The sequence below is a fragment of the Penaeus chinensis genome, chromosome 10 (genome assembly GCF_019202785.1).
Source record: "Penaeus chinensis breed Huanghai No. 1 chromosome 10, ASM1920278v2, whole genome shotgun sequence".
NCBI classification, from domain to species: domain Eukaryota; kingdom Metazoa; phylum Arthropoda; class Malacostraca; order Decapoda; family Penaeidae; genus Penaeus; species Penaeus chinensis.
In genome coordinates, this window is record NC_061828.1 from 20,179,516 (window position 1) to 20,202,015 (window position 22,500).

General features: G+C 35.7%; 2 protein-coding genes across 3 annotated transcripts in view; one reads left to right on the forward strand and one right to left on the reverse strand.

The window, feature by feature from the left end:
- Positions 1–342: 342 nt before the first annotated feature.
- On the reverse strand, positions 343–19,433 carry LOC125029488 (general transcription factor IIH subunit 4-like). Of its 2 annotated transcripts, none has more exons than XM_047619399.1 (9): positions 18,936–19,433; positions 15,485–15,592; positions 14,939–15,091; positions 14,351–14,539; positions 12,767–12,950; positions 6,114–6,260; positions 3,818–3,939; positions 3,421–3,580; positions 343–907 (listed from the first exon to the last, which is right to left on the reverse strand). In XM_047619399.1, the coding sequence occupies exons 1-9, from the start codon at positions 19,052–19,054 to the stop codon at positions 692–694; spliced, it is 1,398 nt and encodes a 465-aa protein (XP_047475355.1). In that variant the 5' UTR covers positions 19,055–19,433; the 3' UTR covers positions 343–691. The 2 variants fall into 2 exon arrangements, with proteins under 2 accessions (XP_047475355.1, XP_047475354.1); XM_047619398.1 differs by having other exon boundaries at positions 12,767–12,953; positions 18,936–19,427.
- Positions 19,434–21,466: 2,033 nt separating this feature from the next.
- LOC125029487 (transient receptor potential channel pyrexia-like) overlaps positions 21,467–22,500 on the forward strand; it is a 10,515-nt gene continuing 9,481 nt past the window's right edge. The window contains exon 1 of the mRNA XM_047619397.1: positions 21,467–22,500. This exon is cut by the window's right edge and continues 362 nt beyond it. Coding sequence (XP_047475353.1) covers positions 21,543–22,500 — 958 coding nt within the window. The 5' untranslated portion in view covers positions 21,467–21,542.

The window sequence follows — 22,500 nt, forward strand, 5'->3', positions numbered from 1 at the left end:
TATCCAATATCAGCCCATCTCATTCTGTATCTTATTTATGGGTATGACCTCAGTTATACAGTAAAACCTTTTAGCACACAATTTATTTGAAAAGAGGGAACTGGTTTCATGGAGACTGAAAAGGAAACTTTTAACAATTTAGTTAATTTCAGTGCCCTAACAGCCGAAAATCAACATGTTCCACTTGACATCATAACACATGAGCATTGTGTTAAAGGCAGACAAAAATATACTTTTCATCTAAAAACTATCTCTCTGTACAATGACCAATCACTTTTCACAAAGAAATATTGAAAACATTATCCTGTAATGAAAGTACAGCATAGGGAAAGATAAACAATATTTATAATACATACTTTTATTTCAAGTTGCAGTGTAACCAACTATTAATATTTTGTTTTTATCTGTAAACATTCTTGCTTTATTTTTGTCAACACACATTCTCCATTTTCCTACAGTGAAGCAGAGGTCCTTCATACTCTTAAAGAAGGGCTTGTTTATTACTAATTATATTAACAATCAAACAATGACCTTCACCAAGAAAAAGGAATCATTATAAAAGTTTAAAAAATATTCCATATATTAGTTTAACCTCACAAGATGGAGAAATGGCATTGCAAAACATAAGTAAAGAAAAGAAAAATATTAGTTTTTTACAGATATCAACATTACCATAATAATCTCTATCCACCTATCTTGACTGATTTTCTTTCCAAAACTGTTTTATTGCTGGATGTCCTTTCTTTGTCACAACCACTGTTCTCTGTTTTTCATCTGAGTATATCAAAACACCTTTGCTGGATGCATAATTTGAGAGCAAAAGATAATCATGAACTGACATGAAGTCTTTGTATAAAACTCCTTCACTAAATTCGAGTCTCTCTCTCTCCATCTCCCACAGTTTAATCTGCAAAAGAATAAAAGCCAATTAGCCTTTCCTCCATATCACAGACTGCAGTTCATCCTTTCACTTCATTTTTATCTAATGTCTATATAAAGTTCTAAGACAGGATAACCAGAAATGGTATTTATGAGAATGAAGATATTCATTCTCCTTCATACCTTTTGTTATAATGAATGCAGTTCACAAAATAACCAATGCTGCATCAAATCTGTGCTTATATAACTACAGCAGCTCCATTGTGATGTATTTGTCCTTTGTTGTAATTTATCAAAGATATTTACCTAAAATGACAAACTAAATAGTCAAACATTTTACGACACATTCCTTATAAGCTGTCTGGCCAAATAAATTTGTGGCCACCTTGTAAGTATTAAGTTTGGGTATTATCTGGTAACACTTAAGTGAATCCATGTACAAGAGTATAAAACTCATTGTCAAACAATGTGAAAAAAGTCTACAGTCATGAAAAGATGAATGCTTAAAAGAAAAATATATATATATAATAATGTATAAAAGGTTTGAATGAGAATGAATATTTTTACAATACATACATATCTTCGTCAGAAATACATGTATTTCTGACAAAGATATAATTGAAACCAGTCAAATACATCTCTTGCATTGTGAAGATATTCATTGTCATTCATACCTTTTATCCATTTGTCAACATGAATACGGTTCATATATAATAATGATGAGTAAATAAATAAAAGGAATATAAAGACGTGTAAACACATGATATAATTGTTTGTTGCCCATATTTTAATTTTTCCCTTCCCATAACCATTATGATTGATTACCATTTTAACCTGATTGTGTGGTCATCCAAGGAGCAAAAAATTGTTTCACTTGTATTCATATTTCCCTTAGTCTAGTCACGTAACATTTGCATAACATATGTGATTATATTTCCTGTAATCTCTACTTTGATGTCTGTCAGCTGCAAATCTAATTAAGTCTATATGATTATCAATGCATAAATGTTATGGAAAAGAACGGAAAAAAATAATACCAGACAATAATACCCCATATTACTGGGTGATAATCCAATTTCTTAAAAGTATATAGAGAGGGTGAACCTTTTGGTAGGAAAGTGTTAGAGCTCATATTGCTTGTTTGTCTTGGAGGGAGAATATCTTCAGTTTTCTTCAAAATAAATGCAACAAACAATGACATATAAATTAAATATAATTCACTTATATAAGTTATACAAAGTTTGATTACTGAACAAGGATAAACTAATAAACAGATACAGATAGCATATTTTCTTCTTCTCGGCCAACTGTCAAAACAGTAATCAGTGCATAAATAATACACAAAGGGAGAGGAAAATATAATAGGCATTAGATGGTTATATCATACATTTATCTATTCATATTCCTCTTTACTGTTACTTCTAGAATAAACTTTAAGGAATGATTTATCTTTTCACATTTGTAATCTGTAAGCATTATAGTTGTGAGAGCTTTAACCCCTACAATTTGGATGATATGATCATCAAGTCTTGAAAAAATTTGGCTTGAGGGGTAGGCAATGTGAACATGCATAGTATGGGAAAATGTGGCTGGCGGCCATGGTGATGGGGACTTTCTGTCATGAGAATTTTGGCTGAAGACTGGGGTAATGGGAATGACTCACCACAAGTGCATAAAGCTCTTGGAGGGGATTAAACAAGTGTGCAATGTACCATCTGTTAGCCATGACCAGGGATGACACTATGCTCAGGATCCTATTCCTGCCTGCCATGACTAGCAGTCAAGTTGTATTACAGAAAATTAAATATTGAGAATTGTTTTTAGAATGACACAAACAAAATGTTACTTATTATTATCATTATTGTACTGAGTTAGGGAATACCTAGAGATAACATTCTATTACCATCTGCATAAAGAAAATCAAATGACAAATATAACCTACAAGCCAAGAGTGGCTACTCAAGTAAGCCTGATGCCCATAATCTGGGCCATGTGTGGGCAGTGAAGCAATGATACAAGGGGTTACTATTCAGTCAGGAAAATAAGCCTGAGAATGTATTATTCTTTACATACTTTCTTCTGCATTTCATTCCAAATACCAAAATATGAGTGTAAAACCTTGATAGGACAATTTTTAACATTGTGCATTTAACAACAGGGTTTATAATTATAACTGAATGCACTAATGTTACCAGATATAATCCCAGCTTGATAATCTGGCCTTAATATTATTCAGCTAGCTGACAACATAATAGCAATAGACTCTTCTATTCTACTAGTATTATTTATAGAGAAAATTAAAATACATTATTCAAAGCTAAACTATATATTTATATATCACAATAATCAAACAAATGCATAAAAAATCACCTACCTGCAAAAAGCTGCTATGATTTGTAGAATCAATTAATGAAATAGATGAAAATAAAGTAAATAAAGTACAAAGATAAGACCGTGTGCATGCGCATGCACACGCACACACGTACGCATGCACTCACTCCCTCACTCACTCACTCACACACACACACACACACAACTTGCCTGATCTGAAACTGTGCGTGGAACAACTGGATTCTGTTTATACATCTGAGGATGACAGTGCTGTCTGAGGAAACTAATAATTTGTTCAGCACCAATACCCTTCAACAGAGCTCTTCTCACACTTCCTCTCGATATGCAAGCTACGACCATGTTAGGAAACCTGCAAAACAGACATGTTAAAACTTCCAGCTTGTAGTAGTACCTAGCTACAAGTAGTTGCTAACTTGTGTGAAACTGGTATGATAATCTTATGATTTGTTTTATAACTTTGCTTACACTACAATGAGGAAAAGCAACCAATTTCATTTTTCTCCATAATGTTGCATTTCACCTATTTTAATTAATATATCATATTTTTTTTTTTTCCTTTGCAATATAAAATTAAAATAACATTTACCTTCCCTCTATCTCAGAAAATATGGAGAGAAGTGCAATTTGTAGTTCTGAAGTAGTATAGGCATATATTCTGTAATTTGTTTCAATGACAAGATCACCCTGTTTTGGAACATCAAGGTTGCCCTGTGAGAGATAAGGGAAAAAATTATTAAGATATATCTTTGACAGAATAATTACACAATTAAGCCTTTTCTTCAGTAACCCTATGGTACTGGGTAATCACACTGTCTACTGTCATTTCTTTTGATAGATGGCTCCACAAATGCTCAGCCACCAAGGAGCCAATTAGCAAGCTACATGACCTCAAATGACATCCCTTTCCCTTGGATTTTGGGGAAACATACAGATTTTCTAATGCTACTAATATCTAAGCTGTTGTTATTGTTGTTGGCATTATGTTTATCATAATGTTGTGAACAATACTAATGACGACAAAAAAAAAAAAAAAAAAAAAAAAAAATCCTAAAATTAAGGAAAAGGGCAAACAGGTGAGTTAATAGAGCTAGTAATTGACTCCAAGGTAATCAAGCATATACTGAGTAAAGAAAACCAATAAACAAAAATGAAAATAAAAATGTTATGTATTTTTGTTATACCATCAACATCAACAACTTATGTACATCCTAAACGCATGTTGCATCTTAACCCAATGCCGCCGGGAAAAATGAATAAAAAATGGGGAAAAAGCTGTGCTCATTTTCTATATTTTTGGTGAAATGTCTCTGCACATAGATGGCTTTGCTAGTGTTTACCACCTTGTGACCTTGTGACCGTACCTGATTTGAATTGGCAGGAAAAATGTGTTTTTTACTAGTGCTATGAATATCGATGGTGTTATAATATTAATATGAACATTATAATTACTATAATGTTATAAACATTAGTAACAGCAAAATAAGATAACGTAAAATATTTTTGTAAATCAAAGAAAAAGGTAAATGGGCAAGACAGGCAGTACTCGTTACTGGCTCATTGGTGACTTAGTACAAGTGTAACCATCTATGTATAAAAATAATCAAACAAGTACTCACACTGGTCACAGCACGTACGTACACGTCATGCCCGCCGGCATTAGGTTAAACCACTGATGGCATACATGCAGGTATACATGAACTAAATTTTTGTTTTATCAGCAAATTTTACAAATAGATGACTCCAAAAGCATTCAGTCACCAAAGAGTAAAGACTGTTTAAAATAACAATGAAAATAATAGAGACAAAACCACTAATATCAATAACAATTATAATCAAAGTAAAACCTTTTTTTCAGAAATTTCTAAAAGTGGGACACTATTTCCCTGCTCAGGATCCTAAGCCAGAACCACTGTGACTGGCAGCACAGCATTTGTTACAGAAAATAAAAAATATGAAAACACAATTTTTTTTTACAAATAACGATGTCACATACTGTTTTTATTACTATACAAAGTGTAGACCACCTAGAGAGATAACATGAAGTCTGCACAAGGAAAACTGATAGAGCACAACAATGGGCAAATATAGACCCTGGGAAAATAATGCTTATGCAGAAAAAAAGACAATAACACTGCAAAGGAGAGGCAAGGAGTAGAGACACCAAGCTTGAATGTTCCTGTGGGCCAAGCCTGCAAACCTAGTGCCTGGATTTTGGTACAGATAGGTTATGATGAACCTAGATCCAATGGGTTAAGCCCAGTCTTGGTGTATAGAGGGTTTATACTCAAAAAGTTAATCCCATAAATTTTTCTTTTGGGTGCCATCTTTGAAAAATGGCTATGGAATTTTACTGAATTGATATACAGCAAAATACTGGTTACATTTCTTCAGCTTAAATATTTCTCCATGAAACTGGGTCATATTTCTGTTAATTTTTAATATGTTTCTACTGAAAAGAGTAGCTTGAATAAAACTGAAGAACAATTCTAGAAACAGAATGCTTTTCATATGAATGCAAGATATCCATATTAACAGATGTAAACAGCTCCTCTAAACTTCTCAGGTTTCCCCCTAAAGTTTCTAGGTTAAGTTATTATACATCTGCTCTCTTTAAAAACAGATGCTGGATATTTCTAACTATAATAACTTTTTCAAGTCCTTTTGGCACCACTTTTAATTAAGCTCATAAACTTCGGGGCAACTTCAAAGAAAGAAGAAGAAGAAAAAAAAGAGAAAGATATCTCCACCAGATAGGAAAAAAGGGTGTTTCAAACCTGTAGCTCAATTTTTTTAAGATTAAATAAAAAATATATGGAACCCTTAAATGATTTAACTAACACAAAGAGGAACACATTTAGCTTAGATAATCATCCACATCTTACCTTATTCTGACCTGCTGTAATATTAAGAGCTAATCTTGTAGGGTAAAATCTGCCAGAACTTCTTTTTCGCAAGTATACAAGCCCAAATTCCCGTAAGTGCTGCAGGAAAGTTAGTAGCTCATTGTTCATCCCTTCCATACTGTAATCCTGCATTAAGAGAAAAAAAAAATATGAGGTATGAAGAATTGAAAACCCTATTTTTATGACATGCAGTTAGGATATGCTTAGCTGAATGCTAGGGCCACAAGCACCTTAAAAGTACATCTTGGGGTCAAAATTTTTCAAGACCAGCAAGGCCTAGCCTGCCAACATCATAACAACAGGGCAACCAATTATGTACCTTCATGGTCCCCTTACCCCTACCCTTTCCACACTGGTCAAATGTCAGAATTCTAATGATTTAAAAGCTGCCTTTTCAGAGAGAGGGCAGGGAATATATCCTCACTGCTTATCATAAAACATGGTTTTCAATACTTTAAACCTCTTATTCTTAACTAATGCAGTGAGGATATGTTTAGCCACTTTAAAAGCAAAAAGTAAAATGGCTATTACTGTTGTTACTAAAATAAACTAAAATATTACTATAATGGAGTAGGTTCTTTAAAAAGGATTTGTAATAAATAACTTCACTTTTAATCAATTATCATACAAAACTTTCATTTGCATTAATCATATAAACTAATCTATTTCAGTTAAATGCTCCAAGGAAGTGGTGCCATTGCAACATGGAGTATTTGGTACATGCATAGCATAATATGTATTCACAGATGAATCTACTTGTCCCTGATTTTGCCCTGTAATTAAATCAAATGACCTTGTAAGTACTAGGAACGAAGTGCAGCTTGACATGACTTGCCCTAGGAGTAATTTAACCCATTGGCGACAAGTATAGAAAACTAAAAAAAACTCTACGCTCTGACGAACCACGGCAACGCGCTGACTTTGAGCGTGTGAATTCGGTACACCAAGCCGAATCATTGCCTCGGGGCGCTTTGGCGGGGCGCTTTGGCGGGGCGCTTTGGCGGGGCGCTTTGGCGGGGCGCTTTGGCGCGCCGCTGGGGCGGACAGCCACACGCCACATTTTGAGCGTATTGTTATGACGCCTATAGGCGTGACCCGTCGCCATTGGGTTAATGGATCAAAATCTGTCAAGACTAGAGATCTAGTTAAAGCTGCTAGCTTGGACACTCTCACTTCTAATACCAAGGCTAAAAAAATATCACATTAGTAAAAATATCTTTAGCAGAAGGATTTGAAATATATCTAGGCTGTGCTAGAAAAGCCAAAACATCTCTAAGTAGCCATGACAGGTTAAATAGTCTATTACATGGACATTATCTAAGGAAGCCTTTCTTCATTTTGTCCAAAGTTTCTTGGACTACCTGTACTCCCATTTCAGTCCATAAAAATTGTAACAACTATTCTTACAATGGAAAAGCCAAGATCCAAACTGTAATTATGAATTAGATGTTATCCTTTCAATGTGTCTTATATAATTTCCTGACTCACACTGTCTAAATTGCAGAAGTGGAAAAACCTCTTAACTTGATTACAGACATGATATGGTCACGTGAACTGGTGTCATAACAAAACCACTTGGTCTGTGGGGTACGCCTGTACATGTGGTGATCCGCCAGAGCGCTTGGAGTGGGACATTCCGCTTGACATGAAGGACTCCCGAACCCAGTGTCTGGCCGTTGCCAGAAATTGGGAGAGTTTATCACACTCAGGGATTTCTGTTACCCGGCAATGATGGGTTGAAAGGACTGCTATTACAGAGTCATTATCCTGTATACTTAAACTGAAAGCTTTATGGAGAAATTCCACATGTGACGAATCATGCATATCATGAATTGAGAGGAATTTACATTATGGAGTACCTTGTTCCCCAATGGAATTGGGAGTGGACACCAGTTAAGGAGTGCTGTGGTCCAAGGTTGGGCTCTTCATAGGGGAGCTATTAGCATTACCTGACCTTGGAAGATCCTTAAGTAGTATACTACATAAAACATTATCTTCCTTACTGTTGGAGGAAAGAGGTAAATGTACTCCCATCTGTTCCAATCTATTGTAAATGTATCTGGTCCACACCACTGTTGTGGGTTGGGACACTGTGATAAGCAACTGGGTCTTGTTATTGCAGTGACATGCAAATAGATCTATTTCTGGGTGATAGTTTTGACCCACAATGTCCTCAAACACCTAGTTTGACAGTGACCAGTTTACTGCTGATGGTTTGGTGCCAGACATCTACCCACGAGTTTTCTTCTCCTATGAGATGGAATGGCTTTAGATGACCGCCTTTCTGATGAGCCAACTATAAGAAAGACTCTGAGGCTGAAAGAAGATCTCGAGCTTAGGAGGAACCTTGACAATTGCTGCACTGAATTTCCACTGAGTTGTCCATCTGCATGTGAATTGTTTTATTTACTACTCTAGGAATATTTTCTAGAGCTATTTTGACTGTTTGTAGTGCTTGAATGTTTATATCTTTCTTTCACCATTGGTTTGTCCATCCTGATTCCCTTTTGAGTCTGAAATCCCCAAGCCCAATCCGAGGCATCTGTCGTGATTGTTAGAGATGGATTTGGAAGAACCAAAGGCATTACTAAATGTAGACAATCTTCTTATAACCACCACTTGTGTAGATGTCTTAACCATCAGGGAAACAAGACAATCGGATCTCTGTTCCTTGTTGAAAACAAAGATCTGCCTTTCAAGATAAGTCTTCTCAGATGCAAACAACCTAAACTCACTATCTCCACAGTATAATTTAGGGATCCAATTAGGCTTTCCCATTGTCTTCACGACATTCTTTATGTATGGATGGAAATTAAAACTTTTCTTTTGCAGTCCTTTACTGAATTTGCTATAATCAGCCAATCATCTAAATAAAAAAGAATGCGGACTCCTAGTGATGTTAGTCATGTACAAACTAGTACTAGCAATTTAGTACAGATCCTTGGAGCTATGCTTAGCCCAAAAGGAAGGACCTGGGAATGCTAGGAACTTTCTTGGATTTACTAGAATATGCCAATACACATCCTTCATATCAGACAAAGCCATAAATGCCCCAATACAGAGTCAAACACACACGTGCTGCAACTGTAATTTGGAAATGGTAATTTACTATGAACTTGTTCAGTTTGCTGATTTAATACCAACAGAAAAACTTTTCCTCTTGATTTTTCTATTACACTTTTCTGAATTAATTGGTTTACTCTTTGGATGATAGGCATCTTTATCCTCTCTACTGGGAAATTATTTTTGACGTGTGGTGGCATTTTGTTTCTCCATGGCCATGTTAGCCCTCTGATCAAAACCCTGTGAGCTAAGCCTGGGGGCCAACTGTCTAATCAACCTAAAAGGTGACCCTGAACCAAATATTAATTTTTTATTTGATTGCGAGAATATAGGACTCTTCTCCTCTAAATGAACCTTTGCCACAAAAGGGCTGTTTGTTTCTCTGAGATAAGTATTCTGGCATGCTGAAATTTGACCTATTTGTCCACTATGATCCTTCTGCAAAAGGTTTATCTTGCTTTAATGATTTGTTTGAACCACAGAATTTTAGAGACCTAAAACTCTAATGACAGAAATATTCTTTCTTTCATGACTACAACTAGTTCTTTTGGCTCTTTAATTTTGTCTAATACTATGTCCAATGTACCTCAATGACCTTTAGCCAGTGGATCCATTAGAAGTAAGGCTCTTGAATATTCTGCTCCCTCTTTAGGATGCTTTCCTCAGGTCTAATCTAGCACTCACAGCATTTTCTAATAAAATTTCAGTAAGTGGAACTGCCATTGCAGCAATACCTTTCTGAATAAGCATGTTTCTATTCAGAATTTTCCCAACATACTGTTGCAGAAATACCTCTGCATCATAGCTTCTGAATTATATGCTACTAGATTCATAAAGGATTGAAAATTAATTGCCAATAATGAATGCCATCTATCTACGTGTAAAATCTTTATCAAACAGACCCGCTGACAGGGTCTTTAACTTCCATGGTCTATTCTTACTTGATGCTTTTGGTTCAGTTAAAAATTCTAATAGTTTTCTTCCTATAACCATTTTGATCATTTTGAAAGTCTAGTTTAAAATGTGAAAACTTCTTAATACTAGCAAAAGGAACATCAGATAATGATGCTTTCTCTTTCCACCACTCTATCATTTCCTCACAACCAGGAACATAAGCATCAAACTCACCAGTCACCAGTAACATTCTAGGATTTTTATAATCAATTCTACAAGCAGGAATAATGTCTGTCTAAAGTAAACCTTCAGCTTTCTGTATCTTAGAGAAATAATTAACCCATTGGCGACAGGTGTAGAAAACTAAAAAAAAACTCTACGCTCTGGCGAACCATGGCAACGCGCCAACTTTGAGCACGTGAATTCGGTACATCAAGCCGAATCATTGCTTCGGAGCGCTTTGGCACGCCGCCGCCGCGGACAGCCGCACGCCACATTTCGAGCGTATTGTTATGACGCCTATAGGTGTGACCCGTTGGGAATGGGTTAAAACATTTTACTACAATGTTTTCTACTCAGTTCTAAATATTCTGTCTTTTAATTCTGGTTACTGGAATCAATTATGAATTTTTGTTTAATGATCAGGAATCTCTAATATAATTATGTCCAAATATTCCTAGAACTTGTATGACGTTTGCATCTTTTAGCATAACTTTTACTTTGATCTCTCTTTCCACTTTTTCTTTTACATGTCTTATAGTCCAACTGTCCTCGCTTTCTGAAGAAGATAAGATCTACCAGAATGGTTGATTTTATGTAGTTGAACACTTTCCCAAGAAAATCTTCTTGTTAATTTTTCTCAAATTCTGGAGATTCTCCTTCCGGCTCCACAAGTTGTAGGCAAAAGACTCTACAAAAATTACAATTAAGGGGAGAATAGCCTTACTTTATTTCACAGTCCACATAGTTTACCCAAACTCTGTGATAATCCAAGCTTGCTGATAAGCATCCTTCTAAAGTACATAGTTGTACCTAGAAAAAGCAGGAATCCAGGTAAACATGTATATTCATAATACACTTGCAATTCTGGTAAATGTCAAGATTTACATCAATAAGTCCTCAAAATTTGCTATTCAAAAGAAAATGGTTCTTACCTGCTAGTATTTCTTTAAATATAGCACTTCTAATCCATGACAATTAGTCATAAAATAAGGCCATCTACCAGACATTTGTGACAAAATATGGTAAACAATTCTTACCTTCTTGAATTATAGGCAAGTCACTTAACAGTCTCTGATGCCTAGCACCACTAATCCCTGCATATTCTGGCTTAAAACTTTCAAATATCAGGTTCTTTTTCTCTTTTTGGAACATTACCCATTTATAGAGGAAGCTGCATCTTAGGGGTCCTCATATTACTGGACACTACTTTTGTATCTGTCAATAATGACATGTTAACCTGATACTGCCGGGTCACTCCTAGCGGCGTCATAACAAACCACTTGGTCTGTGGAGTACAGCTGTACACCGCTGCAAAGTGCCTTCGGCTTGATGTAGCGAACTCCCGGGCTCAAAGTCAGCTCATTGCTATTAATCTCCAGAGTGTAGAGTTTTTATTTATTTTCTTCATTCAGCAGTGTTGGGTTAAAGCAAATAATTGTCCACATTAGGCCTCAACTACTAATACAAGATCTGTATGACAAATCATACTCATCAAAGATTGCAATAAATACAATATTTATCCACCTCCTTTACCAACTTCAGCCTATGGGACCATAGGTAGAAGAAAATGACCGAATAACTTTCTGGGGAAGATAAGCCAGAAACTTCTAAAGCTGTTTCCTGTACGAGAATAATTCTTGTATGTTACCTGAAACACTTCAACTTCACACAACACATATGGCACTGTAAAAACATCCAGTACATCATAGTTAGACAACCTTAGTGAAAACACTTATTGTCTTGGTCATTCATAATTGTCATGTTATAATCAAAGATTCTGCCAGGCTGACATCCCTTCTTTATCTTCCATCTTCGGCTTTGTACCTTTCATTCATTGAAATTGTTAGCAAGAAGACATAATTGTGCACAAAGAGAGGATAATATTCCCAAATACTCGTGACAGAGCAATGTTAATGGCAGCGTGGTGTACTGAATTCTGAATCTGAATGGTGAGGAAGGGTAGGGGTACTGACGATTGCGGAGGTATGCAATTGTTGCTCTATTAATGTGATGTTGGCGCAATATGCCATGGTGGTCATGAAAAACTTTGAACCCAAGATGCACTTTTAAGGTGGCAGCAGGCCTGGCATTTGGCTAAATATATCTTCACTGCATTAGTCATAAAATAAGAGCTTTATAATGCAGGAACAATGAAAAATATATTTAAAACCTTCCTTTACAAACAAGGAAAGAATCAACTTTAAATATAAAAAAAAAAGAAAAAAAGAAAAAAGATAGATGTATTACATATATGGTAAAACTATTCATCCCTGTTGAAAATAAACACCATAAGGTACTTAGAATATATGTAAATGTATGTCAAGTTCAAGTTAACAATTGATATGAAACTCATAATCATAGTCAGACAGGAAATTAAGACAAAATCTGAATTTCAAAATCTGCTTCAAATAAATAGTCAAAATCAGTGTCAAGCTTCACAAATACTTATATACCTTTCCAAGTGTAGAAAAGGAAAGCTTGAAGAGGAAAGTCAAGCAAGCCACAAGGCTGAGTCCACGTTCTGTGACTGTCTCCAAGTACTTGAGGATGAAAAACCACACTTGTGATGCAGTATCCAGCAGGAGGAACTGGAAGCCAGAGCTTGTGATCTGCATGTTGGGCGAATCTGACTCATCGCTGCTGTGACCAAAAAGATAACTTGTTAATGAAGCTAATAACCTGATACCTGTTTTACTTGGCACCTGGTAATGGATACTGGAGGCTAAGGTAATGGGAACATGATCTGCAAATTTGCAATCCTCTGTTTCAAGATGGAAAAAGGTCCTAAGTTGTTTTTCTGCCATCCTGTAGCTAGAAGTCAAGTTCTGACCCAACAGGAAAGCATTTCTCCCTTCTGTATCACAAGCACATTGATCTGTTAAAGCTCAAAATAGTCTACTTAGAAATGAATAAAATAAACTGAGAAATAAAATATGAAAATATATTTTACTGAAATAACTGATATAGACTTACACAAGACAGTAAGATACTGCCAGGAAACTTAAAGATATGTTAGGATGTAATGTAAACACAGTAGTATAAAGCAGTAATGAAATAAATGAATAATGACCATATAAATGAAAGTATAAACAAGTAAATAAAATATTATCAATGAGGTATGATACATATTAATAAAGAAAAAAAAAATAATAATTAAAATAATAATCACTAACCCAATTAGTGCGAGTGGCAAGACTACAATGCAATGCCCACTATAATAAAAGTAATCTATTGTCTTTACACATAGATGGCTCTAAAAGTGCTTAGTCACCAAGGAGTCAGCCATTAGTCTTACCTATCTCATCTGTTTACCCTTTTTCTTCACTTTTTGAAAGCTTCACTTCTATTATTCTATTGTCTATGGTGCTATTATTATTCTAATAACAATTTAATCATAATATCAATAAGAATGATAACAATGTTAATATTAATAGTATTGGAAAGAAAAACACATTTTCCTGCCAATTCAAGGAATGGGGAAATCAGGATTGATCACTGGGGCCAACTGATAGACTCCTGAGAACACATGGAGCCATTTGTATGTAACATACCTCACTAAAATCTAAAGGAGACAGTACATAAACCCACTGACATTGGGTTAAAATAATAATAACAATAATAATGCTTGCTTTCATATATATATATAAAAGTGAAATGGAAATCATATATAGCTAATACTAGTTTGCATAAGTTGTCATACACCAAATTCTACAGTACTTTCAATCAGTATTCCATTTCCTAACATAAACAGACACAGGAACCTGAACATCCTTCCAGTAGGTTTTATGTTGTCAGATTCACTCCAAATTACTAGGCCTAGTCCCACTGGACTTTAGGGATTATAGGATTATTTTGCTATTCATGCTATTCTGGTCTGGTCTACAATATAAATAAATCTATAAAACGAATATTTAAATATTGTTAATGAAACACTTTCCTTAAAGCATACATACCATATTATAACAAATTAATGATCTCATGTGAGGAGACTAGCAAAACTAATATCATTGAACTGAGCACCAAAGAGTATTTCTTACCTTTCAATGAGACCAGCATGGAGCAATGTTCTCATTGCATCTCTGGAAATTACTGTCGCTCCTCTCCCTGGCTGGACAAGGAACTGCAGTACACTCTCCCACCGATCCATTGCATATTTGTCCAGAAACTCCAAGTCCCTTTGATGCGGATCTGGGTCTAAGGCACCTGACATGGTCCATGGTTTCCCGCTGACGGAGAATGGTGCATGTCAACTGCTTAGTTAACTATCCCTGCTCTTTTCTTCTTAGTTATATATGGTTATACCTAGCAAACATATATAGGAAAAGATCTAAAATACAGAAATTGAAGAAGAGATGCTCAAATATTTATTTTTTTATTTGTTAAATGTTTCTCTGCAATTAACAATCAAAAGGGAAGTTTACAAGTTACTCTCAAATATCAAACCAAAATATTTTCTAAATCAATGTATATATATCATACAAAGAAGCTAATTCCTGATTCTCATTTATAGGTACCAGGTACATGCTTTCAAATCACTAAAGACTATTTGTAAATAGGATATTACAATATTTGTAAATGCAGAAATGTAATAAAATGGGCTAAATATTGACAAAGGACAAACATACCCTCCTAGAGTAGCAATCTTCAAGTTTTCTCTAAAAGTACTGTTGAGTTTAATAGCTGCATTGCCATGATGGTCCTTCACTTCCTGCCAGATGTACATGTCAAGCAGGACCTGGGTGCTCTGCTTGTGCTCTGCTGCTATGTCTCCAAGGTCTCTGTAAGAGGAGCAGTACTAATCAACCCTTTTGTGCACATAGACGTTATACATTTTTATTACCACTGCCTGAAATTTTCCATGGCAGGTCCATGAGATATATGGTAATTTTTATTTTATTTCATCATCATCATCTATGTTTTGCATTCATGTTATCCTAAAAACTTGCCTTGATGGCATAAATGCTTTATAACCAGCATCATGAATATCCATTCTGCATTTTGGTCATTTAACACATTCATCAATGCACCCAAACTCATATAATCAGTTGTTCTTCATGCTATTCCAATGTCCTCTTAACTATTAGTAGCAATATCCATTTTTGAAATTCTTATTCACACAAAAAAGTTGAGACAGTAATTAAAACAACCAAACAACAGAACTTTGTACTTACTTGCTTGGTTCCTGATGAGGGATCCATGCTGCTAGGACTATCTGGGAGATTGGTTTTGTCACAAACAGGAGGCGCATAATGAAATGCCGTGATAATTCTGGCAGCTCCCTGAAACATCCATCTTTATGAATACTTTCAGTAATAATCATATTCCTTACATAGAAATATTAGCTGGAACACTGAATAGAATTCCTCTCTCTGCACCTTACATAGGAAAATCAGGCTGCATGTTCATTTTGAATCAGTATCTCCAGCCTTATGACAAAATAAATTATAATTCATAAACTTCTAAAGCATTCTTTCATACACTTCTAAATAAAATAATACATTGAAAGAATTAAGCAAGAGCAAGAGACTATATATTTTTTTTCCTAGATATCAAATCTGGTTTCAGTATCAGTGTCTACTTTCATAAAACTCTGAGTTTCTCCTGACATGGGGCAACAGTCCTAGACAAAGGATATATAATTAAAAAATTACTAAACCCATGCAGCATCCAAGTTACTATCTGACCTCAAGATGCTTGGTGCCATTTCCTTATAACATTCCCAAGCTTACAAGTCTTATTTTTTTATTAGCTTTAAGCAATAGGTTAAAGCTAATCCTTGATAAAGATATGCTACATTGGCTCAAAATTATTGCAGCTATTATTAACTGCAATATTATCAACTTATTGCTCTTGACTGTTCTGCATGATATACAGTAAAATTATTGATAGATCATAGCAAATGTTCCTGGCTCTACTTTTCTACACTCATTACTGTAATAGAATGGCTGCTTTCCCTTTCCTGAGGACCAAAGCCCAAAAGTTTCTCTGGTTATTTCAGAGAAAATGTAATCAGCTTCCATGCCTTATATGTTTCTAAAAGCTAATATAGCTACACTTACAGTGAATGACCTCTGATAATGCTGCCAAAAATTTAATATTTTGAAAATATGAGTTATAAGTCTCATAAATCAGTTTTGCCCCTGAATAAAACTCCCATGATATTTCATGGGGTTTGGTACCTATAAAGTTACCTCATAAGATTCATTGTCTTTAGGTTATAGTCAGAAATGGTTTATTTTATAGCTTTGGTCATTTATCTTAAAAATATATATTTGGTAACAAATATGTAGTGTACATATTTCTGCACATGTGGATGGTAATTTTCTGGTAATTTTGTGCAATGACTTGCATTTAAAAATTAATAATAACATATTAATTAAAAATAAGTAGTATATCTTCTTTTGAAAGGATATTCTGCAAAATATTTGGTTATAATAATTAAATTTACACAATTTTGTATATATTTTGGTCATGCTCTGGTAAGTTTCAAGATATCCATAAACAATTATTAATATTAACACTAAAAATAAAAATATTTTTCTCTGGTCTACGGCATTTTCCATGGATGCACATCTATCAGGGCACTATTAAATTTTCAGGATCCTAATCATTTTTTATTGTCAAAATCTATAATTTGGCACATATTTCCTTTATATTTCTCTTATAATTTTTTTTTTTCCAAAATCATATTCACTGTATTATGATATCTTGCAAAAAAAGTAAAAAGATAAAATCTCAAAAAATGCTGTATATATCTGACTTTCTATTTTTCTTTGTTTCATGGACAGTGGGCATATGTAATTTTCCTTCCATATTTTACTGAAAATAAAAGAAAAATAACAGAAAAAATAAATTATTGATTTATCTACAAACCCGGGGCCCGCATTTTGCAAACAAATCACCATAATTTTCATGTACTACTCTTTCTGGTTTTCTGAGGTCTATGATCTTTTAAGAGGAACAAAAACTAGACTGTCTTCAACAAAGTCAGTCTCCTTCATTCTAAGGGACAAGGAAAGTTTTCCCAATTATTCATTTCATGCTCTTTCATCTTACATTTCTCTTGATAATGTAATTTCTTTCTTTGCTTTGGGGTCCATGACAATGATGAGTTTTTGTGTAATGACATTTTCAATATGATATGAAGATGTTAAGCTCATTTTCCAAAACTGTTTAGGCTCTATTCCTCTTCTGCTCTAAGTTTGGTAGATAACTTAGATAAATTGGTTAAATTTGCATGAATGAGCTATATTTCTGACTGAAGGTGGAAGACTATAGTTTTAATGTAACCTTCAGACAGAGACAGTGTTGCTACGAAGAAAGTTATATGGAATCAAGAGCTCAACTGATTCTATAACATTTTCTTTTAATATTCATTTTTTGGGGGTCTGTCAAGTGCTACGGAATGATCAAAAATATCTACGGCAACCACCTCTCTCCAGCGCATTCCTCCTCCCCCAGCCTGTCCAGGTAAAACAACCAAGAGCAATCATTGGACAGACAGGGGTGTTCTGAAGTGGACTGCAGGATAGCCATAACCAATCAATGATCACTACCACAGAACTTTGCATTACAGAAAATCCTGCAATCCTGGAGGATCTTCCAGTGATTACTAGCAAGGATGTAGTCAGTCTCTTTGGTTGCATCTCCTGCATCTCTGTATTTGGACCAGCAATGCAAGTTGGAGTACTGACACTTGGAGCCAATTACCTACAGGAGCTAACAAAGTCCCTTAGAAAGAAAATGTCTGTATACTAGTATCAGTTCTTGAGCCACGGGAACTGATCAAGATCTTGTAGAGAGATCAATAAGAGCCACAGTGAAATCAAAGTGAAGTTACCCAGTACAACAAAAATATAGCATTGAAGGCAAAGTTTGGTGTAAAATATCTATTTTATATCAGGTGAACAACAATACAAATAAAGGACAAAAAATCATGGAAAACACTGCTCATAACCGAAGTCCACTCTATGCTCCTGAGTTTCAGCTCTCTTGTGCTTGTATACTGAGGTGAAGACAACCAACACCTATCTACCTAAACCGGTATAGTTTCAGTTTCCTGGGAGTGGCTGGAGTGATAGGGACTTAATCTTCAAGGGGTGCAGTCACTTTGTGAACATTACTAATACTTCTTTTTTAAATAATTTACAATGGAGAATCACAAGAGATTTATGTACACATATTACAGTGTGGATTTTTAAAAGTAGGAATAATAATTGAAAGATTCTGTGGTTATTTGAAACTAGAAATGTACCCCTATATTATTCAACAAATAGTGATGAGGAGTACATTAAAATAATCAACGAAATAGAGAAATATACTCAAAATACAGTAAAGCGCCTTTATAAAAGTGTGACAATTATTGACTGTAGCTTTAACATCAGCAAGTGCAAATACAGGTTATGTACAGGTTCAGTTACTTGTGGTGCGGGGAGAAAGACGGCATTTTCCACAGCCAATTTCTTTCATTTCTGGCATTACAGTTTTCCATTGCAGACTATTTCATATGTTATTTAGTGTGGTCTTTTACTCTTAAGACAGTGTTTTTTCTTCTATTTTTCTATTCAATCTCTTCCTTGAAGATAAACAAAAATCAGTATGCACTTAGAACAGAAATATTACCTAAAAACTGCCAGACACGTCGCCGGGTTTCTATACAATGCATCTAATGTATCCTTGGGCAGAGATTTCAAGTAATCCTGGAGATTTTTACAAGTTAACGTCGCTGGCCCATAACCCATGTTTGCCTCAACCACTTTCTCCTTCTAAAGGGTTTTAAACACTCTAAGTCTTCTTCTTCTTCAATTATAGGCTTTTAGTCTTTTGAAGTTTATATTTCCTGGATCTGAGTCCTGAAGTTTGCGTTCCCCGGGCGGCATCAACCAGCGTGGACTGAACCCGATGTTTTGATTCGCAAAGGACTTCGCTTTAGTGTCGTACGAACGTGTCTTGTTGTACTCTTGAGGGGTATTGTCGTGCTGTACGTTGCAGGGTGTTGGTTGCATTTCCCTGTTTCATAGCATCTTGGTGTACTATTCATGGGTTGTAGCTGTAGCTAGTATTGTTGGAAGACAAATCGTAATGCTGGGATAAGTGTTTTAGGAATGATTTTGACTAATAATGGCCGATTCAGCTAAAAACTCGACATTACGGAGTTAAAGTGTATTGTCCATGATGACAACCTCTCTTAGCAATTAAAGTATTTCCGTTTTATTATCTCCCGTATGAAATCCTTTCGATTTTCCTTTTATTTCCCTATTTCTTTCCAACACGACAAATAATGGATGATTACTATATAATGTATTGTATAAAATATATACACACATTTGAGTGTGTATTTGTGCCTAAATATATGTTAATATATAAATATATGAATATATATATATATATATATATATATATGCATATATAAATATGTATATATATATCAACCATATACATGCACACATACATACAGACATACATATTTACATATATATATATATATATATCCATATATATATATCATATATATATCCATATCCATATCCGTATTCATATACATATCCTATCCATATACATTTATACATTATATTATGTATATACATACCTTTATGTATAAACATATATAGGGATATGTATATATAGAGATATGGATATGGATATATATATATATATACATACATACATATATATATCCATATCCATATGTATATGTATATATGAATATCCATATCCGTATATATATATATTTTTTTTTTTTTTTTTTTTTTTTTATCTTAACAGGCATTCATTCCACTGCAGGGCATAGGTCTCTCTCAATTCACTATTGAGAGGTTATTTGGCAGTGTCACCCTTGCCTGATTGGATGCCCTTCCTAATCAACCGCAGTTCGGCGCGCTAACAGCTGTGCGCGGCGGTGACTTCCCCAACGAGCCCTGCGTTTGACTTCCCATGGCGATGTGTCGTTTTCTCGTGCTCGAACCAGCAGTCGGAGCGCAGGCGTTTTTACGACCGCCGCGACGGGGAATTGAACTTGGGACCACGAGGGTTGGAGTCCAGTGCCCTAACCACTGGACCATCGCTATGTATGTGTGTGTGTGTGTGTGTGTGTGTGTGTGTGTGTGTGTGTGTGTGTGTGTGTGTGTGTGTGTGTGTGTGTGTGTGTGTGTGTGTGTGTGTGTGTATGTGTGTGTGTGTGTGCTACACACAATATCCCTTAAAAAAATCCTCCGCGTGGACCCCCTCCCCCTCTCCACCAGCCTGGCACTAACTGGCGCTAAACATTTACATTTAGTTTTCATTTATCCTTTGGTTATTAATGTGGCACGAATAATTCTAATGGTTATATATTTAAAAGATTAACTGAATCGAGCCCAACATAGCTACAGAATATGCTTAATGTACTCACATAGACACGAGAAATAATAAATTCATAAATTCTCTATTATCACCATTTTTGTCGTTTTATTCTGCATTTGGAAGATGTGCATTTGCTGAAAAAAATCATTTTGATATATGTGTTAGTGTAATCTTAGAAACTGAACATTTTCCCCAACCTGCCAGGATATGTCGTCAGTTAAAAGCATCAAGAAAGAAAATAGAATCAAACACTCCTCAACCTCCACAGAGAGCAGGGCGGATTTATAAAGAATTTTAGCTAATACGTTTTGGGTGTTTACCATGAACAGCGGATGCCATTTATAAAACTTTTTTTTTTTTTATCTTGAGAGCATTTCCACAAGATATAAATTATCTTTAAGGCTTCCTGTGCATTTGAGTTTTAAGAAGCAAAATATGTAAACTGCCAGTTAAAATACCTGTTTCCATTACTATTACTCGACTATTATACCGTTCTAAAGTTTTATATTTATTCTTCATACCAATATTTTGTTAAAAATGCTGATTCTTGGCCCTCAAACATTGAGCTAGTTTTTGTTAATGGTAATAAATATGCCTTGTTTTGACGCTAACATCCATTTTCTTATAGGTTATTGAATCAATCTATTTGAAAAAAAAGTCAGGTTATGCATATAAATACATATAGTACGCTGCGATAGAAAAACAAGACATGAATTTAGGCAGTTTTCAATTGAGCGGTAAGTGACAAAAGACAATCAGCATTCAAAATGTCGGAGTTCATGAAATGTGTTGTTTATACTGTTAGGAAATGCCGCACTCTGTACATCCTGCGATTTTATCACCGAGTACAGATGTCTCTTGTGTGTTGTGAACAAAGGTAGTGCCTAGATGTCTTTCCCTAACAAAGCTGTTAAAAGGCAATGGAAGACTTTGGAGATTGCTATCAGAAAGGGAAATATCTCCCAAGTTACTTCCATCCTCGACGACAACCCCAATCTTGCCGCCGCTCCCGGCCCACATTCCTTGCTCCACAGTGCCGTGGACTCCGAAGGGAATTGTACTTCGTTGCTGCGTAAGCTGCTCGATGCTGGAGTCCCGCCCAACACTCAAAGTCTGGCGACCATCGGCGCTCTCCACCTCGCGGCGATGAAGAGCTGCTTCAATTGCATGAAGCAACTGCTCGACGCAGGCGCCGACGTTAACCTCAAGGACATACAGGATCGAACTCCTTTGTTTTACGCAGTCAGTAACAATCGCGGCGGAAGTGGTCAGTGCATACAGCTGCTCCTGGAGAAGGGCTCTTCAGTTAACGATGTTTGTGAGGGCCGCATCACGCCCCTTCACGTTGCTGCAGAAGTGGGCAACGTCACAGCTGCCCAGCTGTTGCTGAAGGCAGGGGCGTCCCACGATGCGAGAGACAAGGATGGCTGCACGCCCTTGCATCTTGCCACGACTTCCGGCATGGTGGAGGCACTGTTAGCAGGCGGAGCTGAAGTCACAGTAAAGGACAACGCCCTTCAGACGCCGCTAGAGAGAGTGATCCAATTCTACCCGACGGTCGCCCAGACACTGCTTGACGCCGGCGTAGAAGTGCGCGGGAACCCGCAGGAAAAAGATCTTCGCGTCTTTTTCAATCTGACCACCGTGACTGGTGGCAGCAGCCCATGCGAAGTAGACATATTAGATAAGATGGCAATGTATGGTCACTACGATCTTCTAAAGCATCCTCTTTGCGAAATATTTCTCCACCTGAAGTGGTATCACGTGAGACCGCTGTTCTACATCACCTCTGTGATGCGCATTACCATGATCCTGGCTTTTTCGACATACTTTACCTTACACTCAG